This window comes from Candoia aspera, chromosome 2, assembly GCF_035149785.1.
Source record: "Candoia aspera isolate rCanAsp1 chromosome 2, rCanAsp1.hap2, whole genome shotgun sequence".
Taxonomy (NCBI): domain Eukaryota; kingdom Metazoa; phylum Chordata; class Lepidosauria; order Squamata; family Boidae; genus Candoia; species Candoia aspera.
The window spans coordinates 5150562-5173648 of NC_086154.1; the positions used below are offsets into that span (position 1 = coordinate 5150562).

General features: G+C 45.5%; 1 protein-coding gene across 1 annotated transcript in view; it reads right to left on the bottom strand.

Moving 5' to 3' along the window:
* The window catches only part of LOC134491905 (alpha-2-macroglobulin-like), a 61594-nt gene that overhangs the window by 19924 nt on the left and 18583 nt on the right, over positions 1 to 23087 (bottom strand). Inside the window, exons 10-23 of the mRNA XM_063295965.1 lie at positions 21228 to 21337; positions 20457 to 20618; positions 18206 to 18427; positions 17535 to 17598; positions 16331 to 16476; positions 12554 to 12703; positions 11035 to 11208; positions 10245 to 10332; positions 7807 to 7954; positions 6841 to 7132; positions 5927 to 6053; positions 4824 to 4945; positions 3415 to 3466; positions 1996 to 2079 (exon numbers count right to left, since the gene is read on the bottom strand). Coding sequence (XP_063152035.1) covers positions 1996 to 2079; positions 3415 to 3466; positions 4824 to 4945; positions 5927 to 6053; positions 6841 to 7132; positions 7807 to 7954; positions 10245 to 10332; positions 11035 to 11208; positions 12554 to 12703; positions 16331 to 16476; positions 17535 to 17598; positions 18206 to 18427; positions 20457 to 20618; positions 21228 to 21337 — 1941 coding nt within the window. The remainder of the gene's footprint in view (positions 1 to 1995; positions 2080 to 3414; positions 3467 to 4823; positions 4946 to 5926; positions 6054 to 6840; positions 7133 to 7806; positions 7955 to 10244; positions 10333 to 11034; positions 11209 to 12553; positions 12704 to 16330; positions 16477 to 17534; positions 17599 to 18205; positions 18428 to 20456; positions 20619 to 21227; positions 21338 to 23087) is intronic.

Consider the following 23087-nt stretch of genomic DNA (forward strand, 5'->3'; position numbering starts at 1 on the left):
AGCTGGCTGGGCATTTCGGGTATTTAAAAACACTCCACCTCGTTCGGCGGCAATTCTGGTGGCCAACGTTGCTTAAAGACCTTAAAGCCTATGTCGCAGCATGCCCTGTTTGTGCAGCTACAAAGCGCAAAACAGGCAAGCCTCAAGGTCTCCTTCAACCCGTTGCCATCCCATCCGTCCCCTGGCAGGACATCTCCATGGACTTTATCGTTGATCTACCCCCCAGTCAACAAAAAACCGTCATTTGGGTGGTCAAAGTTTTCTCAAAACAAGCCCATTTCATTCCATGCGCTTCTATCCCCACCGCGCAACAGCTGGCACGCCTCTTCCTCGTTCACATGTACCACCTTCACGGTATCCCCGCCCATTTGGTGAGTGACAGAGGCACACAATTTACATCACAATTTTGGCGGGCATTTTTAAAACTACTTGGCACCAAGCAAGCCCTCTCCACCGCGTGGCATCCGGAGACGGACGGCTCTACAGAGGCAGTTAATTCTACTCTTGAGCAATATCTGCGAGCTTTTGTCAATTACCAACAGGACAACTGGGTCGACCTACTCCCTTTTGCAGAAGTCGCTTATAACAATGGCGTACATCAGAGCACTGGCCAAGTTCCCTTTAAGACTGTATTCGGTCAGGACTTCGTTACAATCCCTGAACTCCCGCATCCACAACCCCTACCAGCCTCACTCACTGACTGGGCTGACTCTCTCAAAGACTCATGGCTAAACATTCAGCAAGCTCTGCTCCATGCCCGAACCACTTACAAACGCCATGCTGATGCAAAACGCTCCCCTGAACCTGCTTTTGCTGTAGGGGATAAAGTCTATTTATCAACCAAATTCATCAAGTCACCACAACCTTCCAAGAAACTTGGCCCTAAGTTTGTGGGTCCTTTTCCTATTGTGGCACAAATTAACCCTGTTACTTTTAAACTCGATTTGCCCCACAACCTCAAACGTTTACATCCTGTTTTCCATTGCAGTTTGCTCAAGCCCTACCTGCCGTCGGACCGCTGGCATCCCCAACCGGTTCCACCACCTCCTCTCATGATTGATAACCAGCAACACTTTGAGGTATCAGAGGTCCTGGACTCTCGTCGCCAGCGTTCCACTTTGCAGTACCTCATTCGTTGGAAACATTTCCCTCATCCTGAATGGGTGGCTGCCCCCGATGTGCACTCGCCTCGTCTAGTTGCACGCTTTCACTCTGCCTACCCCGACAAACCCGCTCCATAGCATTGTTTGGGGGGGGCGATATGTCATGTTTCCCATTTCAATGTTCTGTTAACATTGTAACATTTCACATGTCAAGTTATTTTCCGTGTTCATTCGCTCATTCAGGGTTTTTCCATTCCTCCGCCCTCCGTTGTTTTGGAGCTTTGGAATGTGTGTTTGGGTTTGCAATCCTGTTCAAGGTTACTTTCCCAGGCGTGTGTAACGGTTCCTAGCACCTGGGAGGGGGTGCGTACTGACGGGTGCTTGGGGCGGGACTAGCTTGCAGGCAAAGCTTTTAAGTTTGTATTTGGTGCGCTTTTGCTCATTCTCAGCTTTCTCTGTATTTGCATACTATTCCTTTAATAAATCAGTTATCTTTAAGCCCGAGCTTGTGAGACTGAGTATTTGGGATTAGGCAACCATTACAGGTTCGCTCTGTAAAACACCAGGTGAAACTACAGTGGAGAAAGTTCAGCCTTGACATCAGAAGGAACTTCCTCACTGCCATACGAAGCGGTGAGTTCCTTCCCTGAGGGAGATCTTCAAAGAGAGGCTGTCGGAAATGCTGTAGGGTGACCTGCACTGAGCAGGGAGTTGCACTAAAGGACCTCTACAATCCCTTCTAATTCTACGATTTAATAGGGCAGCTGATACTTGGGAGAAGAGACAGAAGAGGTATGAAAAAAGAAATTCTGGAACACAAAAATAGGTAGATTACAGAAAAAAGAAGAGATGGGGGGTGTCGAAGAGCCGGGAGGAAGGCTCTTATACTCACCAAGCACACAAAAGGTTGCCCTGGCAGAGCCTTCCACAACTTTTTCTGGCACCTTCAAAGAAAGAGGTACCGACTCTGGGTCTCCTGCAAGAAAACAGAGCATGGATGGTGCTGGCTGTGCTCCAGGGCTTCTATCCCAGCTGGAGTGTCCAGAACAAAGAGGGACAAGGTATGGAAGGCCCGCTGTGCAATGGCATCACTGCCCAAGCCCCTCCTTCACTTGCCTGCACTGTGATGCCATTATGGGGCAGAGCTTGTGTCATGACATCATTGCCCATCCTCAGAGGGCACAGAAGCACAGCTGGTTCACAGCTTGCCAGCGAAAAGCAGGCCAGTCAGCCCTGTTGACACGTTTTCCGCGGGTAATTGCCAATTACTGGCTGGGAGCAGATCAGCTGCAATCTGCTTTCCGCTGGCAATATTCTCCTTGCAAACAATCTTGTTTTCTGCTGGCAAGGAATAATTAAAGTGTCTTTTTTTTTTTTGCCACCCTCTGCTTGACTTTTTTTTAAAAAACAGGGAATCAGATTATATTCTTTGTCTTCACTGGGTATAATGTAGACCCCTATACATTCTAGCGGGTCTCTTTCAGCATTTGAGAAGTGAGATGGGGAGAGTTCTAGAATCTCCAGGGTCTGAAAAACCACCTCAAAACCTTTAAACTCCCTAAATTAAACGTGGATTTTCCACTGCTTGTGCCCGATTGCAATCTCAAGCATTTCCTCATGCTGTCAAACACACCAAATCTTGGTTTTGTTCCACAAATGCTTCCCATCCAACAGATTCCCTTTTAGATTCTAGCTAGAATGAAATTCAGGAACATAACTATAACTATAACTAAACAACAGCTATAACTATGACTTAAACTGGTTCAAGAATTTAATCTCTGGGAATGTTAGATTCCTAACCAGGATTTCTTAGCGTTCTAGGAAACAGGAGCTAAGGGTCCTTGCATGGGAGACCACCAGAAATCCCAGAGCTGCACACTAAATTGGAACTGTTTAAAAAATCCAGAAGAAAGGCAGTGGCAAACCACTTCTTTACTCTTCCCAAGTCCTGAGTATGTTTATGAAATAAACCAAAAATCCATGATCTTTTTTTAAAGCGGGGGTATACAAGTTCCAGCCACTTGAGGATCACACTAGTCTTTGCAGATCAAGGGTTACACTCCAAAAATGGGAGAGGGGGAAGTTCTATTTTGGAAAGGAAATTCAAGAGATTAAAAAGGCAAAATGGATGCCTTAATTATTTGTAAAGTTTACAGCTCTCTTAAAGAAACTTTAAAAATCCTCCAAATTACAAGAACAGTGGCTAAGTTTTGGGTCCGTCCTGTACTTTACTTCTTTGCTCTAAAGCAAACCATCCTCATCCACTGAGTGCTGTGACAGGGGAAGGACCACGATGAAGAAGCAGCCATACCATGTGTACAGAGAAGTGAGTTGAAGACCACCTCCTTCTCGATCCCTTCAGGCTTCACCAGGAGAGACAGGAAAGAAGAAGAAAAGGGGGAGAGTTAGGGGTGAGCATTGGAAACTCTACAGAAAAGGCTGCAGAAATATTGTGGATGCAAAGAACAACAAAGGAAGGAATTAAGACTGGAGAAAACAACATGGTGAAGAGAAACTAGAGTCTAGGACAATCTTTTGATCATCCATGGTAGTTCGCTAATGAGTGTGATTCCTCTGTATCAGTGGCATGGGATAACCTTCTAAACACCCATTTCTTGAGCTCCTGTTGTAGAGAATGGAGTTCAGGCCCTGAAACAATTAAAGGAAAATCTGACTTGACCATCAAACGTCTCCTGTCAGTCCAGAAAAAATTGCAGAAATATTTGAAGTTTATAAAAATCAAATTCTGAGGTACCAGTCAGGAGCTGGAAGAGTCCCTTCTCAGGTGGGTTTTTAAAAAGAGGAGGGACCAGCTCCATGTTGCTTTTGGTCTTTCTTCTTTGTTCCCATCTCCTTCCATGGGCTGAGAGCTAAGCAAGAAAGGAGCCACAAACAATGAAAGCTGGGAAAGCTGGCTAGATGTGCTATAGATTTGATTTTATTCTATAGATTGTTTCTTTACTGCTGGGACTTTCACTGTCCGTGTGTGTGTGTATAAACATGTGTACGTTTATTCTGGGAATGTCTGACTGATTTCAACCTCCTCAGAGATAACGGTTTAATTATGATTCCTCTCTCTTTCATTCCTTTCAACTCCATCCTAGTTCTCAGACCTTGAAAGACTTGAATTCCTACTGAAACAGTGACCCTTCTTCAGGGAAAAGAGAATCAGCCTTTAGCACTGGGCCCCCAGTTGGTCAGCTACTAAAGGAAAGAAGGAGCAAAGTCCTGAGTAAACCAGAGCAGAGAAGGATTTCTCCAGAGTAAATGGGCTGGTGGCAGCATTTCTGGATCAGCTCTCCCCAGAAGTCATGGGAGGGTGCAGCAGGGATGTGGTGGAGAGTTTAAAGACCAAGAGCCCAGGAGGCTCAGTTGACAACATCCCGTGCATACATGCAGATGTGTGTCTGTTAAACCTATACAAGGCAACACTTCCTCCAGCTGGGCAGCTGAGGCAAGGACAACACAAAGATCTGTTACAATATGATGTACTGTCGAAGTCGGTTAATGTTCATTTGGGGTCGAGAAGAAACAGAAAATGATGCCTCTAGGAAAGTGCAAATCACTGAATGAAAAGATGGTTTGGTGACCCACGTTAATTTTCAGGAATGCACCAGCTAAAAATTGACCTTACTGGATTTGAAGACAAGAATATGGTTTTTGTACATTTCTTGCATGGTCTTCACCATTCCCAGTCCACAATTAAAGCATCCCACATACCTCAACTAAAAGTGTTTTGATCACAACATCTTTCTGTCCTTTGCTGGGGACCTCCACCACTTCGTTCCCACAGAGCTGATCTGAGCTCAGGGCCTCGGCACTTGCCGTGAAATTCACTTCACCTAGGACAGAAAAGTCACCCGATCACAAATTTTGCCATAATTGCAGTGATTTTTCCACCTTAAGTAACTACCCACTCCATAAACTCATAGGAGTTTACCGAAGAATCTGATAGGGTTATGTCTAGCCTTTTGAATATTGTCTCCTTGTAGATCTCTTCCTTTGGGGGTCCTCCTAAAAGATGTATTCACACAACTCTCTTACACAACTCTTACCCCTTTCTTCACCCAGCCAGCTGATAATTCAGGCAGAACTGGCAACTGGCAACACAACCATGGGTCAAGAGAAATGACCATGGATCATTTCAGGGAACTATCTAGCTTCCATCCCATCCACTTCTGCCAGTCCTACTGGTATTCCATGAGCTATTGGGCCATCAGAGGACTTTCCCTATTGGTCAGGCAGCAGCCATGGGTGTGGCTTGGGCACCCTAGCCAATCAGTGTTTGAGAGATGTTCTGGACTACCAGACCTTGGCAGTGATTTTGTTATAGAACACCTTGCATTTTTCAGCTGTTCTTCATTTCTTTGGAGGATTAAGTGAGCAGGGCAGAGTTGCTGGGTTGTTGAATTCACATAACATCCTTGAAACTTATCTGACTTTGTTAAGCGTGTTGCATGAATTTTGTCATTATCTCAAACAAGTACGTAGTCTATCCAAGAATGCCTAGTCAATCCTGATTTTATTTCACATAAGACATTAAAAACAACAACTAGAAACTGGATTGTGGTAAGCTACCACAAATCTTAACGATTCTGTGGTATACAAGTTTAAACTACAGTCATGATCATCATCACCACCACCATCCACATCATCCTCTTTCTCAGCTTTACAACAAGAAATAAGACTAAGAAGACATTAGTCACCTCTTAAAACTTCTCTTGATCCATGAATTTGGAAGATCATCTTCTATGAAAATGAAAATGGCTCTTCTTCTCTTGAATCTCCCTGACCCCAACTGGCTATTTAGGGTTACTGCTTACCTAGAAATTTGGGGGTCACCATCCAGGACACTGTTTTCCTTCCATTTGCACAGATACAGTAAGATTCTTCCTCCTTCTCTACAGGGGTCGCCTCAAAGTCAGCAGAAGGAGCCAGAGATATTGTGACCTGTCCGTGAAGACAAAGATGTCAATGAGAAAGCAATGTGGTACCCCTCAAGTGGTACCCCTCCAGGGAAGGATTCATAAAAGGAGGAGGAGGAAGAAGGTGGGGTGTTCAGTAGACAATGAGAATTAAGACTGACACACATGGAGAGTTTCTGATACAGAAAGCCTTGGTGAGTTTTGATAGGGGTTTTTTTATGAAAGGGAGAATCTTCACCTGGGTCTTCTGAAGGACAGTGGAGTCTGAAGCATCTGGATCAGCAGATGATCCACTCCAACTAATGATAGGTCTGGCCTTGGGAAGAAGCATCATCCAACCTCCCCTCTTTGGCCCAAATTTCCCTGAATTTCTGTTGCTGCACTTGGACAAAGACTACACTGTTCATGGAAAGTAACAGTAGGAAGAGGGATGAGAAGGGGGCAGAGCCAGTTCTGCTCCCCCTTCCCACATTCATGGTTAGATGGTAGAATATGCCAACAGCCACATGGAGCAGGAAAGAAACTCTGTACAATGCAAAAGAAATTAAACATACACAATGGGGAAAGTAAGATTAGGAAAATGCAGGTATGGAGGCTTACAGGAATGTGAAGCTTTCAGATACATGAGTTACAAGAAGTTTTCTGTTTTGCAAATTGGACAGGGCAGTTTTTTTAGGCAGTTTGAGAGCTTGAATGCAAGCAATGGACAGCTAGGAAATGGAGAAACAGAGAGAGTTGTGCAGAGGAAGAGGGTCAGGCAATTTCAGGCATTGGAAGGGAAGGTCCTGCAGCAACCGTTAAGTGCTCCTTACCCGGATGCAGTGCGTCAGGTAGGAGAAGACGGTGGCTTTGAGTGGGAAGGCTTCCCCTCGCACCACGGAGTATGGCATGGTGAGTTCAGTGAAGAACGGCTGGAAGGCCTTCAGAGAAATGGGCTGGGCCAGGCCAAAGCCTGTGTCTGCCGACAGACAGAAAGCTCCAGCTTTCCATTCAGTGATGGTGTCTGGGATGGTGACAGGAACAGCCATCTCTCTGGATTCTTCAGATACATCATGCTTGCTACTGGATTGATGGCGGTGGGTGTCCCCATTTTTGCCTGAATCCCTGAAGAAAAGAAGAGATCAGCAAGTGAGGAGAAGGGTTTCCAGATCCTTGGAATTCTGGAATCCCTTCTAAGCAAACCAATGCAGGGAATACTCAATTACAGGTAGTCCCCTGACTCAGGGCCACAACTGGGGGGGGGGGGGCAACCAGGGCATGTGCCCCAGGCGCCGTGCTGGGGGGGGGAGCCAAAATGAGTGCTGGGGGGGCACCAAAATGGGAGTGGAATCCATGTTTGCTCCGGGTGACACAGACCCTAGTTGCGGCCCTGCCCTGACTCCCTGGAATATAAAAAGGGAGGGAAGGGAAAATACAAGGGACTTGCAAGATTCTGTTATATAGCCTATTTCAATTTCAATTTAATTTAAATTAAATTATTAAATTTGTTATAGCTGAAGGAACCAGTTTGAGTCTCTTTCTAATGCTTTCCTGCCTCCCTGGGTTCAACATCTGCACCTGAGGTTGTCTTAATGGCTTCAGGTTGACTTTTCCAAGGTGGCCACAACACACCCAAGAAAGGGTGTGGCTTGCATCACAATATCATGATGCTGGAAAGATCCTGAAGGCTGGGGTGATACAGCTTAAAACATATGGGCTGCAGCAGATACCGGGAATATCTTCTGAGAAGTTTTATCAATGAACGGCCTGCTCTTTTGCTGCTTGACACCACCACTTACGTTATTACTACCTCAGCCCATAGCCACGTTTCGAAAAAGTTCTTTCTGACAGTCTCAGACACGGTAACAGGAAGGATGTCAGGTGAGGGAGAAAGTAAACTGTATGCCACCGGTCCTGGGGCACCTGCCATTCCTGGAGGTAACGAATCTAGAGGGAGAGAGTATGAAAGAATTTACATTTATTCCACCTTAGTAATAAAGACTGATGGCCCTTGATAGACCTGGTCTCCAGGAACTCATCTCATCTCCTTGAAAGACATACAAAGAAGGGTCCATCACCACATCTCTTCTGGAAATGAGTTCTACAGATTAATGCTGAGCTGTATGAAGAACTCCTTCTTTTATGCACTTCTTCATATAGCACATAATTACGCTGGAGACTGCGCGGCGGGGTGAGCTCCCGTTGCTAGTCCCAGCTCCTGCCAACCTAGCAGTTCGAAAACATGCAAATGTGAGTCGATTAATAGGTACCGCTTTGGCGGGCAGGTAACGGCGTTCCGTTTAGTCATGCTGGCCACATGACCACGGAGGAAGTGTCTTCGGACAAACGCCGGCTCTTCGGCTTTGAAACGGAGATGAGCACCGCCTCCTAGAGTCGGACACGACTGGACTTAATGTCAAGGGAAACCTTTACCTTTACCTTACGCTGGAGAATTTATTCTCACAAGACTTGGTGGTGGCTACAAGTCTGAGTGGCTTTAAAGTAGCTAAATTCACAGAAAAAAGGCTAACAAGGGTTATCAGTTCTGAAGATGAGTAATATGATGCACTGTTGGAGAGAGAGGTTAAAATATATTGTACTTACAACTGCTGTGAAGAATATTGGAAGCCACTTCCTTATATACTTCTTTTCTTTCTCTTCTATTTTTCTTTAACTTTTTTTCTTTTCTTGCACTTTCTGCTTTTTCTTTGATTTCCTCCTTTTCCCCTTTTCTTTCTTACTTTCTGACTTTATATTCGTTTGTATGAGTTTTTAATCTTGTTTAAAAGCTTGAATAAAAATTATTAAAATAAAAGAAACTGTTGGAATTCTAGTGCACTTTCACCATCATCACCATCCATGAATCACGAGATGAATCATCGATGACGATAATGATGAAGATGAAGATGATGAAGATGATGAAGATGATGATGATGATGATGATGATGGAATTGGAAGGAATCTTGTGATGATGACTGTTGGAAGGGACCATAGAAGTCTTCCAGTCCAACCCCTACTCAGAGTAGGGTCCAATATTATTATTATTCAAGCTGGCATATTTCTTATGCTCAGACTCAATATTGATAACACCAACAACAGTATCCCAATGTCTTTTTGAAAGGCTGTGAAAACAAATTTTCTGTCGGGCCTTTAAGAGTTAATTGTCATGTCTGTTGAGAACTGGGGTTGGTATTGATGGTTAGTTATACTCTTTTTATCAGTTTGGGATAGTGGTGATAAATAGTAACAACAACAACAGTTTGCTTGTCTTCTGGAAGCAACAAACATATTACTTGTTCCCCCAATTTTACCCTCTCAGCCACAGTCCAATCCAGAGTCATAAGCAAAGTGCGGAGAGGTTTCCAAGCAAAAATTTCAATTTGGGGAAAAGCAGAAATGAAGAGTTCCCTGATCTGGATCCTCCTAAACCCCTGATGGCTTCCTTCGGAGGCTAAAAACCTAAATTCTCTTTTTGTTGCAAGCCCCAAGGAATACCTGCACGAAGGAAAACCTTGACATTTGGCAGATCTTTTCCATGCAAGCAACCGTGATTGCTGTACATATTGGTTGGGGGTGTTCAGGGAGTGGAGGAACAAAGGGTTAATAGCAAGAGGGCAGAGTTTAAGGAAGATCTGGCAGGCCATGTTTGCACCCTGGAATCTGAGTGTCAGTCAATGAAGAGGTGATTCCTACATTCCAGGGCTGGAATTGGGGCAACAGTTGGATGTGTTTTTCAGGGGACATTATGCAGTAGGATAGCAAAAGCTACAAGAAGGACCCTTCAAAGCAGGGGCCTCTTCAGGGAAGGGGCGTGACAAAAAAGTCAAGAGGGCAGCTGCAACTGTACAGTTGAAGCCCTGCCTTTTTCTACCATCTTGAATTTTTTGACACACAACCCCCCCACCTTTGCATGTTGCTTCAAAGTACCCATTCCAAGTGGTCTTCCCAGAGCTATATATAGTTCGTCTGTAGGACCAACTGGATAAATGCAACAGCCTCAAGCACTTGCAATTTTCTTCTAGACAAAATGCTGGTGAAAGCTAATGTAAAGGGAGAAAATGCTGGTAGGAAGGCAATTACTGCTCTTTAGTCAACACACACACGCATGCACGCACACACGCACGCACACAAACACACACACAGAGTTTCCCTTTATAGCAAAGTCATGGGAGTGTTTATTTTATATTTCCAGAGCACTCATCTTACTATTTCAGCCCTTGATGGATCAAATACTTACCATAATGATAGTATCCGTAGGGCTGGATTTCTGGACAAATATTAGGCTTGCGTATTTTAGAGTTAGTAAAAACTTTTAACCCCAAGTCCTGTCAAATGAACGAAGAAGTCACAGTGAATATTTCAGAAAGTATGAATAGACCCAAATGAGCTCTTTTGAAGCTCCAAGGTGAGTGCTACAGGTAAAGTTCAAATTTTCTTAGAGCTGAACTCAAGTCTTGTGACTTTTCCAGCAACAGCATGGAAATAATTTACCACTGTCTTTTCCAGGATGTCTTTTCAACTAGCCTACAGCCCTGGGATCTCCTGGTGGTCTCTCATCCAAGCAGGTGTGACCTGGCTTAACTTTTTGATATCAGCCAAACTCAACAAGATGCTGCTACCTAACTGGGCAAAGGTAATGACTCAAATTAAACTCAACTCCTGGTGATTTTTTGGATATATCCATGTAGTGCTTTTGGAAACAATATGGAAGGAGTTTGCCATTACCTTCTTCAGGGAGGATTTCCCAGCCTAAGTTATAGTCCTGGATCTCCTGAACATCACCCATCCCAGTACTAAGCAGGCCCAACCTTTCTTTGCTTTTTGAGATCAGCCAAAGTGTTTAGTTCCTATCATCTGCTAGCCTGTCGCAACTCAGATCAAGAAACTGGGCTAGGGTGAAAATTGAAAATTTAGATTTTCTAAATCTCAGGAAAGCAGGGACTAAAGTGAACTTGAAACGAGAGTGGCCCATCTGTGCCCAGCAAAATAAGGGAATTTCACCTGCAAAAAGCAGCATGGAAGCTCACCTTGAGAATTCTGGAAACGTCATCTTCCTCATAAGAAAAAGGAACAGCACGGTAACGGATACCATCCACCTCAATTTTATTCATCCTGATGCATGGCCTCCTGTCTCTTTCGCCCCACAAGTATCCTCCATAGAAATAGTCTTGGGGCGTTGTCCCAGGGAGCAAGTTATAGATCTGAAAACAGAGACATTGCAATTCAGAAAAGCTGCCCATCCGATGTGGGTCCCTGATCCTGCTCACCCAACAATAGAAGAGGTAGGTCTTGCCATTTTTGTGCTTGTTAGGAAGGGATACATAATCCTTTCCTCCAATATTTCCCAATACTTGTGACTTTGTTTTTGTTTTTTTTTAATAGATTTTTGGGAGATCTAAAGAATGAACACAATAGTCACATGAAGGTATGGGTAGCAACTAAGCTGGAGAAAACTGTTAAGAATGCCTTGGACCACAAGAAGAACAAATAATTCAATATTAGGTGAAGGAAACCCGCTCACTGGAAGCAGTAGAGCTTATTAATTTAATACGATTTAAATATTTTAAAGGCATAATGTCAAGAGTTACTAGAGCAGCAGCAGCCTTGGGGGAGTCAAAAAAGTTAAGATGGAGGTCATCACCATGCAATCAAAGGCCCACCGCTTTGTACGGACATGCAACCTTGATGTCCAAAAGGCCCAGGGCTTCGATGGTGGGGTCACAACTACCATTTTAATGTTTCTGGTCCTCCCCTGCAGGCACCACTGCATTGGAAGACCCCAAGGCTTGCAGAAATCAAAAGTCCTTGAAGAAAGGCCAACAAGGTGGCTAGATAATTTCATGGATGATGCAGGCCAGAGCTTACTCAGAGAAACAGTTATTGGCAGATACGCCTGGTTAAAATGGGTGCCTTCAGGCCCCAGAAGTGTCTAAACAACTGAAGAACAAAAGATCATAATGTGAAGGGATGCCAGTTCTCCCTTTTCCACATTCCTTTCCCCTAAAATTAATTTGTAGACAATGTTCTGTTGTTCTCTCTGAATTGATGTCAGCCCTTCACATTGGGCCAAGTCAGGAAACAGACACCACAAGGGTTTCAGGAATGCTACTTTATTGTTGAAGGGCAGTGTTTCTCAACCTTGGCAACTTTAAGATGCGTGGACTTCAATTCCCAGAATTCCCCAGCCAGCTGGGGTATTCTGGGAGTTGAAGTCCACGCATCTTAAAGTTGCCAGGGTTGAGAAACACTGTTGTAGGGTATAATAACAGAACCTTGAAAACCTGTCAGAGTTTCTCTCTGGCCCATCTTATGCCCAACAGAGTCAAGGTGGAGTGATTTGGAGTTTCTTTCTCATACTTTCCACTTCCCCAGGACCAAGCTGCCATTCTCCTCCCTTAAACAGTTCATCCATTCCTTCCCCAAGGTCATCTCTACATTCCTGCTTGTACCTGCCCTAGCAGTTTAGGCTACTGGACTTCTCTTGGGATGAAACCAGCAGCAGGCAGGGCATATCTGGACCCCAATTCAAACACAGCTGGGACTCACCGTCTCAGGGGAGAGCTCAGCTTCAGGTTTCAAGAGAAAGACACTCTTGTCAATGGCATGGATGGCGCAGAGAGAACCAGAGGAGGCTGCAAGATGGAGTTGGGTTTTCTGGCCAGGGAGGCCTTCTTGATCTGAGAACCACAGTCTCACCTGTAAACATAAACCAGGTCTTTGAAAAAGTCACTTCCTGTGCTGAATGGAATGAATGGAAGGAGGAATGAATGGAATGAGGTCATCCTTCTTGAAGGCTGTGGAAGGACAGGCGGTCTGGGCAGATTAGAAGCCCCTGTGCTCCTCCCTTCTTGGCCCTCCCCCATCATCATGACGACCCAGCTACCAATCAATCAGCACCTGCCAATCAAACAGCAGCATTGGGCAGGAGGCAAGAAGGAGGAAGAGAAGATGGCTGACTGGGAGCAATGCCACCACAGACCACATGAGGAAGGGGCTGGATAAGCCGAGCGAAAGCCCAGGAATTAGATAAAGAGAAAAACTCAAGGATCGCAGCCCTGATGAGAAGAGGCAACGGGAAAGGAGGAAGAGCTGAGAAAACTGGGGAGAGCGAGGCGTTTTTTTCCTTCCCTCAGAGCTGCATGAGGAAACAGTTCTTCAGGCTGTTTCCCTTTCCCTCAGAGGGAGCCAAGATTGGGAAGGAGCCCAGAAGCCCAGCCAGGAACAACCAAGCAGAAAAAGCGAAGAAAAGGTCAAGACTTTGACAGAACAGAAATAGAAAACAGCAATTAAAAACGATAAAGGACAGATTGAATTCTGAGGAAAAGGAGTATAGCCCTATAGAGAGTGACAAGAGAGAGATACGGGGAATAAGACAACAGGAATATAGAAGTCACCCATAAGCAAATATGGTGGAGATATAGAATGGAAAGATATGAAGATATAGTGAAATTGGACTTTGAAGAATATAGTGTAGATAAAGAGCTAATGGAAAATAGTTAAAATAGAAAATACTTTTATTAAGATTAATTTCTGCACTAGTTGAAGGCATTCATACTTTACAATTCCTTTTTTGTTGTTGTTGTTAGCTTTCATTTTGAAAAATAAAAGTCTTCCCCCAGCCACTGAGGAGAGAGACAAAAACCCAATCAATTGTCCAAGTTTCCAGTGCTTTGTGTCTACTGAGTCTAGGTCGATCTGGTTATTGGTGGAAGGAAGGAAGGAAGGAAGGAAGGAAGGAAGGAAGGAAGGAAGGAAGGAAGGAAGGAAGGAAGGAAGGAAGGAAGGAAGGAAGGAAGGAAGGAAGGGCAAGAAAGGCATATTGTAACCTTGAGTTTTCCTCTGTGACTGACCCTAAGCCACGATTTGACTGGGTCAACTGATAAAATTGTAGGTGACCCTGAAAACCTCCACAAACCTGGTGTCCCTTTTCCCTTCAGAAGTCTGTATCATCAAGTCATACCTTTCTGTAGCCTAATCTGTAGCCTAGTAAGATGGAGTGGCTGTGGGTTAATGGCCGCTCAGCTCCTAGGAATTTGCCATCTCTAGTTCTGGATGGGGTTGCACTGCCTCACCCAGATTCAGTGCAGATCTTGGGGGTCCTCTTGGACTCACGACTCCTGCTCGAAGAGCAGGTGGCAGTCGTGGCCAGAAGGGCCTTTGCACAACTTCGTGTTGTGCGCCAGTTACGCCCCTTCCTGGAGCGAGAGGCCCTTTGAACAATCACTCATGCCCTGGTCATCTCCCAGATAGACTACTGTAATGCGCTCTACATGGGGCTACCCTTGAAGAGTATCTGGAAGCTGCAGTTGGTTCAAAATGCGGCCACGCGAACAGTGATGAGTGCTCCGAGATCAGCACACGTAACACCTCTACTGCACAAGCTGCATTGGTTGCCAGTATGCTTCCGGGTCCAATTCAAAGTGTCGGTTGTCACCTTTAAAGCCCTACATGGCATGGGTCCAGGCGACCTAAGGGACTGTTTTATCCCCATTACATCAGCCCATCCCACCCGATCGTGCAGACAGGGCATGTTGCGGACCCCGTCTGCAAGAGAACTCCATCTGGCGGGGTCCAGGAAGAGGGCCTTCTCTGCAACAGCTCCCACCCTTTGGAACATCCTTCCCCCAGAAGTGAGGTTAGCCCCCTCCCTCCTGGACTGCAGAAAACAGCTGAAGACCTGGTTTTGCTGCCTTGCCTGGAATAGGGAGGGGAAGAGCCATTCTTGGGACGGGCTGATTCCCTAGTTCTGCGGGAACCAGTTTTATGCCCTCATGGTTTGAATTAGATCCACCATGACTTGGATTTTACTGCATTTTATTCTGATTGATTAATGGCCGTATTTATGATTTTATGGAATTGTTTTTATTGTGAACTGCCCAGGGTCCCCCATGTGTGGGAGATGGGCGGCGATAAAAATTTGATAAATACATAAATAAATAAATAATCGGGGGATTCGGCTACAGAAGGATATGGCTCGATGACACTCACAGACTTCTGAAGGGAAAAGGAACACCCAACTGTCACCACCACTGCAGAGGAAACAGGATGGAGGGAGTTATTATTAGGGATGTGCAGAGTTCGAAAATGATGGGGGAGAAATGCTTCTGAGCCCACATGAGTGCAGCTGCTATTTGTTGAGGCAGACCTTTTTTTTTCCCTGCAAAAATGTGTGGCTGCTTTAAGGAGTGACCTCACAGATTCACAGACATTTAGAAGGGAGCATAAGAATCATCTAATTCATTTTCTGCAACCTGCAGTTCAACCATCTTGAGAGGTAGCTGTCCGGCCCTATCTTAAAAACCTCCAGAGATGGAGAAGCCAACACCTCCAAAGGTAGATTGCTCCACTGTTTTTCCTTATATTCAGATAAGATCAACTCATTAAACTTGATGCAGGCAAGGACACCTGAAAAAAGAAGGGCTGCTTTAAGGAATGGTAAAGAGGTGAGGTGTTCACACATGGTAGAAAGCACTGGAAACATGCATCACCCTTGTGATTACTGCCCTAACCCTGCACTGTGGCCTCAGTTGAATCAGGATTGATTGACTCCGGCTCAGGATCGACATGTCCAATCTACAGATGTGCAGACGAGTATTTTATGTACCAATAAATTGTATTCTGGATGGTCACAAAGGGTTTTTAATGGCAAGTGGCTATCTGGTCCCTGTTTGGTTTTCAGTTTTGAGTTTCAACTTTCCCTAGAATAATCAATTCAACGATATTTATTATTCAAATTTCTATTACCGCCCATCTCCCCCCAAAGAGATGGAAACTCTGTGTCGTTTGCAAATTTCTTCTTTCATGCTTCTCTTCTGTATGACTTGCCCACTGTACGCATTTTCCCCACAAATTCCTAGTAAACTGCCATTAAACTGAAATTACTCTTCTGTTCATACATCCTAGGACAAGTTCTTAAACTGTGTCCATTTAATACAGTTGCCAATTTCTGTCTACACATTTCATAAACATGCATTACTTCTCTGATCTATCACACAATAGGGTATTAGTATGGATTTTTGTTCAGATTAGTTTAGATGGATCTCAGAAATAGCATAGATTGTGAACAGTCTTTTCTGTGGGTTCAGTCCAGGTCAGAAGGGGAACCCATCTGGCATTAACCACCTGACCAATACGCTATTTCTAAAACCTGGTTAAAAGCAGACATTTTATTTCTCCACTTGTTTATTCGTTCAGTGGCTTCCGACTCTTCGTGACTTCATGGACCAGCCCACGCCAAAGCTTCCTGTCGGTCGTCAACACCCCCAGCTCCCCCAGGGACGAGTCCGTCACCTCCAGAATGTCACCCATCCATCTTGCACTTACCTTGTTGGAGAAGCACTTTTCTACGGGGAAGTCTCTTGAGTGAGCAACAAGTTCTCCACTGGGCAAAATGGTGTAGAGGAGCAAGCGAGTCAGGGGAGCAGTATCAGCATCCACCGAGAGATTCAAAAGGAAGGCCCCTTTGGCTTCTGAGGTGTGACATTCCCAGGTGGAGGGAGAAAGAGACAGAGAGACAGATTGAAAAGGGGGAGAGTTAGAAGGAATTAGCTCCAGCTGTAATACATCGGGCTCCACCAGGGTGACCGCAACAGGCCGAGAAAAGTGAGACAGAAGTGGATCATTGAAGAATCAGGAGCTGAAGGCCTTCAGCTGCCTTCCTCCTCCTCCTCCTCCTCCTCCTCCTCCTCTTCTTCATGTGGGCTCACCTTCTCCCCCAAGGTATTAGGTTTGTGGTAGCAATGGTCAAGTCAGTGACCCTCCTGTTCCAGGGATCCATGAACTGGAGCTCCAGTACTGGTGGCAGCATCTCCCACTGCACAGGAGGGCAACGGACATAGAACAGGCCCTGCGGCACGTGCCATGGAGCCCTTCAACCCTTTGCCATCCTAGAAACCCAGGATGCTGCCTCAGACCCTTGAGCCAATGCTGTTAGGGTCTCCAGAGTTCCTGCTCTCTGATCAGGGCAGGCTCTGGGTTGAACTCAGAGCCTTCTGTGTGCCGGGAGGTTGGGAACTCCACCCCTGCCCTCTCCTTCATCCTTCTGCCTTGCGTAAATCCGTTATCCTTGAAAGGAAAGGCTGCAGCTAGGAGAGGCTGAGCCCCCGAGCCTCTCTGTGGGTCTCCAAGGAGGGCCTGTCCCAGAGGAAACGGGTTGCAAGGAGACACCCCTGTGCTGCACAGCCAAAACTCAGGAGGAAGGAAGTGGCTGCAGAGATTTGGGAGAAATGGCCTGTTCTTTATCCCCCTGTCCCCACTGCTTGAGGCCATCCCTTCCCTCTGCCCAATGGCAGGGCTGGCTGGGTGTGCCTGCCTTCCCTTCCCTGCCGGTGTGAAATGGGAAACAGCAAACTCAGTTGCAAGTGGGAAAAAGAAGAGAGACTTTGCAGATGGGCCGGGGGCATCCAGCACGCAGCAAGGGAGAATTGGAGTCCCCGCAGATTGACACACCCCATCCCCAGCCCTTGGGGAGCTCTAGGAAGCTTTTTGCCAAGCATGGGAGAGAATGCAAGCGGAGGGAAGCATTTACCTTTTCCCTGCTCTGCTGGCTGCGTGTGTGTCCCTGCTCGTATGATGTCCCCCTTAGCCATCATCTGGAAATAAGAGAGAAATTCTTGCAATGCAGGTCAAAAAGAGGCAGGGGATTGATGGCATGGCTGCAGCCACCGTCTTGACTCTTTTGACCGCCTCCTGTGGACACCCCTGATCAAGATACTTTTGACACCCCCTGAAATTGGTCAGCAAGTTTTCCAATCATTTAGCAGCAAGAAACACATTGACAGTAGCATGAGCCAAAGAAGTCCTTGAACTTAATTTTAAAAAGCAATAACCCCTCTGAAATTCACTCTAAAATTACAAGGGAAGAAACTGAAGATTTGGGGTCTAAGCCCATAATGACATCCTACTCACTAGGGCTCATAGCCTCCTAAAATTGGTATGAGTGTAACCTCCAGCTTCCAAAAGGTTTCCCAGTTGAGGTTTATGCCACAACTGGGAACCGCCCAGAGTCCCCTTTTGGGAGAGATGGGCGGTGATAGAAATTTGAAGAATAAATAAAAGAATAAAATAAATGCCATTGATGAAGTCTAAGATCTGTTACTGTTCTAGCTAAGACTGAATCTTCATCAATCTATATTGACATTACCCCTAAAGTACATCCTTTCTCCAGGAAAAAAAGAAAATCATTCTTTTCCAACTTACCAAATAATAAAAGATAATTTCCTTCTCCTTCACAGCATCTCGATCCAGGATAAAATGCACTCGAACCTGCTCCGTGTGGCCACAGCTTAATGTCTTTTGCAGAGGCTCAATGTGGAGGTAACTTTGACTTGGTGAGTAAAATCGGTACACTGAGTGCGAGGCACTTTGGTGACTGGAAGTGACCCAGTTCAGATCACACCAGGTGGTTTTTTTATAAACTCCCTGGTTATAGAAAGGAAAAGAAACCACCCTGCTTAAAGAGCAAAAGCTTTATTTTCACCAACTATAGTTACTGAAAGAAGGGAAGAGCTAGACCGGTGTTTTTCAAACCTGGCAACTTTAAGATGTGTACACTTCAAGTCCCAGAATTCCCCAGTTGCCAAGTTTGGAAAAAACTGAGCTAGACCATCCTGCTCAGAATGGGAGGGTTGGAAGGGACCTTGGAGATCATCCAGGCCAACCCCTGCCCATGGCAGGAATGCACTATCGCAGCATAGTCTCCAAATCTGTAGGATTCTGTCTGAGATGCCAGGAGGGAGGCTAATGAGGGCAACTACTGGTAAATCAGTACTCACTCTTTTGGGCCAGTAGCCGAGTACAAGTTCCTACCAGGCAATCAGAGGAATAAATTATGCATTCAGGCAGGTTTGTAGCATGCCTCAGTCCCCTTCAAAATTCTAATGCAGGATTGCCGCATTTGAGTTCCTTTGCCTCATCTTGCCAGTACACCACCATTATGGGTGGGACAGAAGCTGGGAGGCAGGTAAGCTGTGGCTCTGCTCCAGTAAAGACACTGACCACACCATTGTGCAAGGAAAGAAAATGTTTAGGTAATGCAACCCTTGGAGGACTCAATCTTGTACACACAACTTTTCTACACCTACAGGTGGTCCTCAGCTAATGACCACTCATTCAGCGACCATTTGAACTTATGACGGCACTGAACAAATGGTACTTACAACCAGTCCTCAAAGTTCTGGTGATTGCAGTGCCCCCACAGTCATGTGATTGCGATTTGGGCACATGACAACCAGCTTGCATATCTGACCGTTGCAGCATCCCATGGCCATGTGATCATGATTTGCAACCTTCCCTGCCAGCTTTCCACAAGCAAAGTCAATGGGGAAGCCAGCAGGAAGTCAGAAGTCGCAAGTTGTAGTCATGTGAGGTCCTTACTTAACAACATGCAGTGATTGACTTAATGATGGTAACCAGGAACTGCCGGAACTGCCCTCACTAAGTGGCATGGTCACGTGATGTTGTGCTTTATGACTGCATTGCTTAGCGATGGAAATTCCAGTCCCAATTACCAACATTAAGCAAAGGCTACCTGTATAAAGCAAATGAAAGAAGCTGTACAAGATCGGAAATCATGGGGAGAGCTGGCTTATGGAATTGCCAAGGGTTGGATATGACTGAATGGATAATTCGATTCGATTCAACCTGTATCAACCTATAGGCCAACTTATGTAGCAAGTGTTATTAAAAAGACTTCCTTGGCATGTCTCCATAATAAGCCTGCTATATTCCCAAGCTTTCAATACTTTCACTTCTTCCTTCTTCAGTGAAGATCCTTTCTCTAGTGATGCAGGCTCTAATAACTAGACAGACTAGACAACTCAGACAGTGGTGTTGCAGGGATGTCTACAGCAAAGTGTGAGAAGGCAGACCTCCCCCCTCCTCCTTCATCGTGACATTGCTGCCTAGTAGGGCCAAGAAGACACTTTTCTTTGCTCCCTTCCCACAAGAGAAGGAGTGGTGGTGTTTCTTTAGCCTGCAGCAGAGCCCCAGGGTATACAAGAGTGACGCTTTTCTCTGTTATGTGCATTTGAAACACACATCCAGCAAAATGATCATTATGTGTTAAAGAGCAGAACTGAAACACATGCTATGAATGTGAGTGTCCGAGAAAAAAAGGAAGAAAAGGAAGCCCTCGGTGCTGTGAGAAAGTTGGAAAATGGCAAGGCTGCAGGTGTAGATGGTATAGCAGGAGAAATGTTCCAGGATGAATGTGGTTTGTTTCTGGTGTGGCTGTGCAATTTATTGAATGGATGTGTGAAGATGGCATCTGTGCCAAACAACTGGAAGAACACTGCTATTGTTCCCTGTTACAAAGGGAAGGATAACATGAGTGAATGCAAAAACCACAGGGTTCAAAATTCTTTTGTGAGCTGTCTCCAGGATGGTGCTTTAGCAGAATTTGGATTGAAAAGGGCACAAGAGGGGACTGATTTCACTCCAGAACACTCACCTGCAAATTGATGGATGCCTCTGTGAAATTAGATGTATCTATGGAAAACTGTATTTGTCCTTCCTCATTGGTTGTATAGCTGGCTTTATAGTTCACTGAAGGTCCTGTAACCTCAATGGTCTCACTGGCAATTGGCACATCAGTACCATCCACCAGTTTCATCTACATGTGGAAAAAAATCAACCAACATCCAATTGTTTTAGATCTGAACTTGCATCAGGGGTATACCTGGAGGGTCAAAAGTCAAGATGGTGGCTGTGACCACACCATCAAAGCCTTGCCTGTTTTTTATGTGTGTGCACATGTGACACTCATAAAAAAGGGCAGAGACTTTGATGGCATGGTCACAGCCACCATCTTGACTTTTTTGACTCCATGGATATCCCTTGCTCAAGGGCCATAACAGCTTTGCGAGTCTTCTTAAGGATCCCACTCTCGAGTTGAGCAGGGCCAGGACTCATGGGGGGATGTTAACATGTTTTCATGGGTGGAATAGTTGCCTTAAGCAAGTTAACCCCCCCAATCTCCCCCCAAATTTTAAAGGCCACTAAAGGAATGTGGCAGGTTCTGTGTGACCTTCAGACTATCCTTTTTGCATCCCTGCCATATTGACTGGAGAATTTAGGGGCCCTTCTGTGAACGTTGGGTGGGGAGGACAGATAGTTGCTGGGGTGGGTGAGAAATGTCATCTCCTTGGCTTCAGGCAAAGAGCAACTGGTTAAAAATCAGTGTTCAGCTCTTCCCCACCAGTAATCTCTCTTGCTGCCTTACCTGCAGGAAAAGGGGGATTCCAGGTTTGTAATGACGTTCTGCTTTTTCAAACCTCAGCTTGCTGACTGTCGAAGTGATGCTGATGGTGCTCACCCCTGTCATTTCCACACCTGTCAAAGAGAAGGCACATCAATTGCCATGCACTTGAAGCCCCACCCGTTCTTCACCCATGTCAGTCAACCTGGGCCCAGCACCCTTTTTTAATGTGGGAACTCAACTGCCGTGTTAGAGGCTTCGCTGTTCTGTGCAATCGAGATTCTGAGCTAGCCAAGTTGGATCTGAGAAACTGCTGGCTCAGCACTGGACTTTTGGTTCAGTGTACTGACACTCTGGACATGCTCTACAACACTTTTCTACCTCTGTTGTAATTCCTGGCCAATAAAACCTATCCCACAATCTCCTTAGCATTCTATTTCTACCCATATGTCCTGCCCATGTGCTTGGTGTGCCCTAAACTCCTGTAGCACCACAACTTGCATCAACCATTCTCCTGTGCTGGGATCACCCCTGTACCTATATAAAATAGCTTCCTTTTCCACAAAAATAGGCCTTTCCATCCACCTATTGTCATCTCTGGTTATAGCTTGCCTACATTTTCTCAATGTAGGGTCTTCCCTCTGTATGAGCCCTATGTCCCCTTCCCGTCTTTGCCTCTAATCTCTTCCCCTAGCCTTATCTGCTTGTCTCAGCTCTTTACTTTTCCAGGAAGGCTTGCTATCCGCAAACAGGCCAGGACGCAAAGGAAGAATTTCATGAGGTTCTTGTGTCTCTTTCTCCTTCTTCTCTGCCTGCTTAGCCTGTGCTCTTGTGAGAACTCTGGTAGTTTCTCCTTCTGCTGGCCCCATGACCTCTTTTCCAGAAACCATCCTTCCACCAAGGTGGCCCAGACCTGAATTAAGGCTTCAGTGTCTGGAAACCAGAGACTTACTGCCTCATATGGGAGTCAGTCCTGAGAGAGGGTAGACAGAGAGGCTGTGCCTCCTTCGTGGCCGGCCAGCAATGAAGTCCCCAGGAACGTGCATTGCTTTCTGGGAGGTGGACACTGAGGCTCAACCCCAGTACTGCCTTGGACTTATTTCTTTGCCAAATCAAATTTCTTTTAGCCTCACCAGGTGGACTTCTGGGAAACAGGTATTTTGTGACTGGCTTGTCATGGAAGCTATTGTGTGTGGAGCAGGGGGACACTCATAGCATGCTATCAAATGCTGAATGCGCTTACGAGCTAGAAAGTTTTGTCTGACTCATAGCAGTTTGGTTGCAGTTACATCTGACTTTGTGTGTTCTGAGAACCTGGGCAATTTGTTCAGGCAATGGGTCAACAGATTATGAGAACCCAGAAAATGGATTCATTCACCAAGCAGGTTAAACATGCTATACGAACCCAGTCACTCTCCTGTTAATTCCTTATGTGATTTGAACAAGGCAGGAGCAAAGGAACATGCTCTGTCTTTTATGCTTGATATGATCATACTAGAATCCATTCTCATGTTCAATTCAATTCTCAGTTCAATTCAGCTGATCCATTCTCATGATCGGTTAACCCAATGTGATTCATTTCTGCCTTTCCCAAGCCTCTCTGAAGACAGTGCAGCTCTCTGAAGACAGGGCAGCCTTCAGAAAGAGGAGTACCTATCCCCACTCCCTGTCATAGATCAAAAGATCCTGATCTATTGGCTCCCCTTGTTCAGACATCATGGAGGTTCTAAACCTCCACCAGAGCAGCAGCTCTCAAACATTTTGGTCCTCAGGATACCTTTACATTCTTAAAAATTATTGAGGACCCCAAAGAGTTTTGGTTTATGTGGGTTCCAATCTATTGATATTTACTGGATTAAAAGTCAAAACCGAGAAATGTCAGTG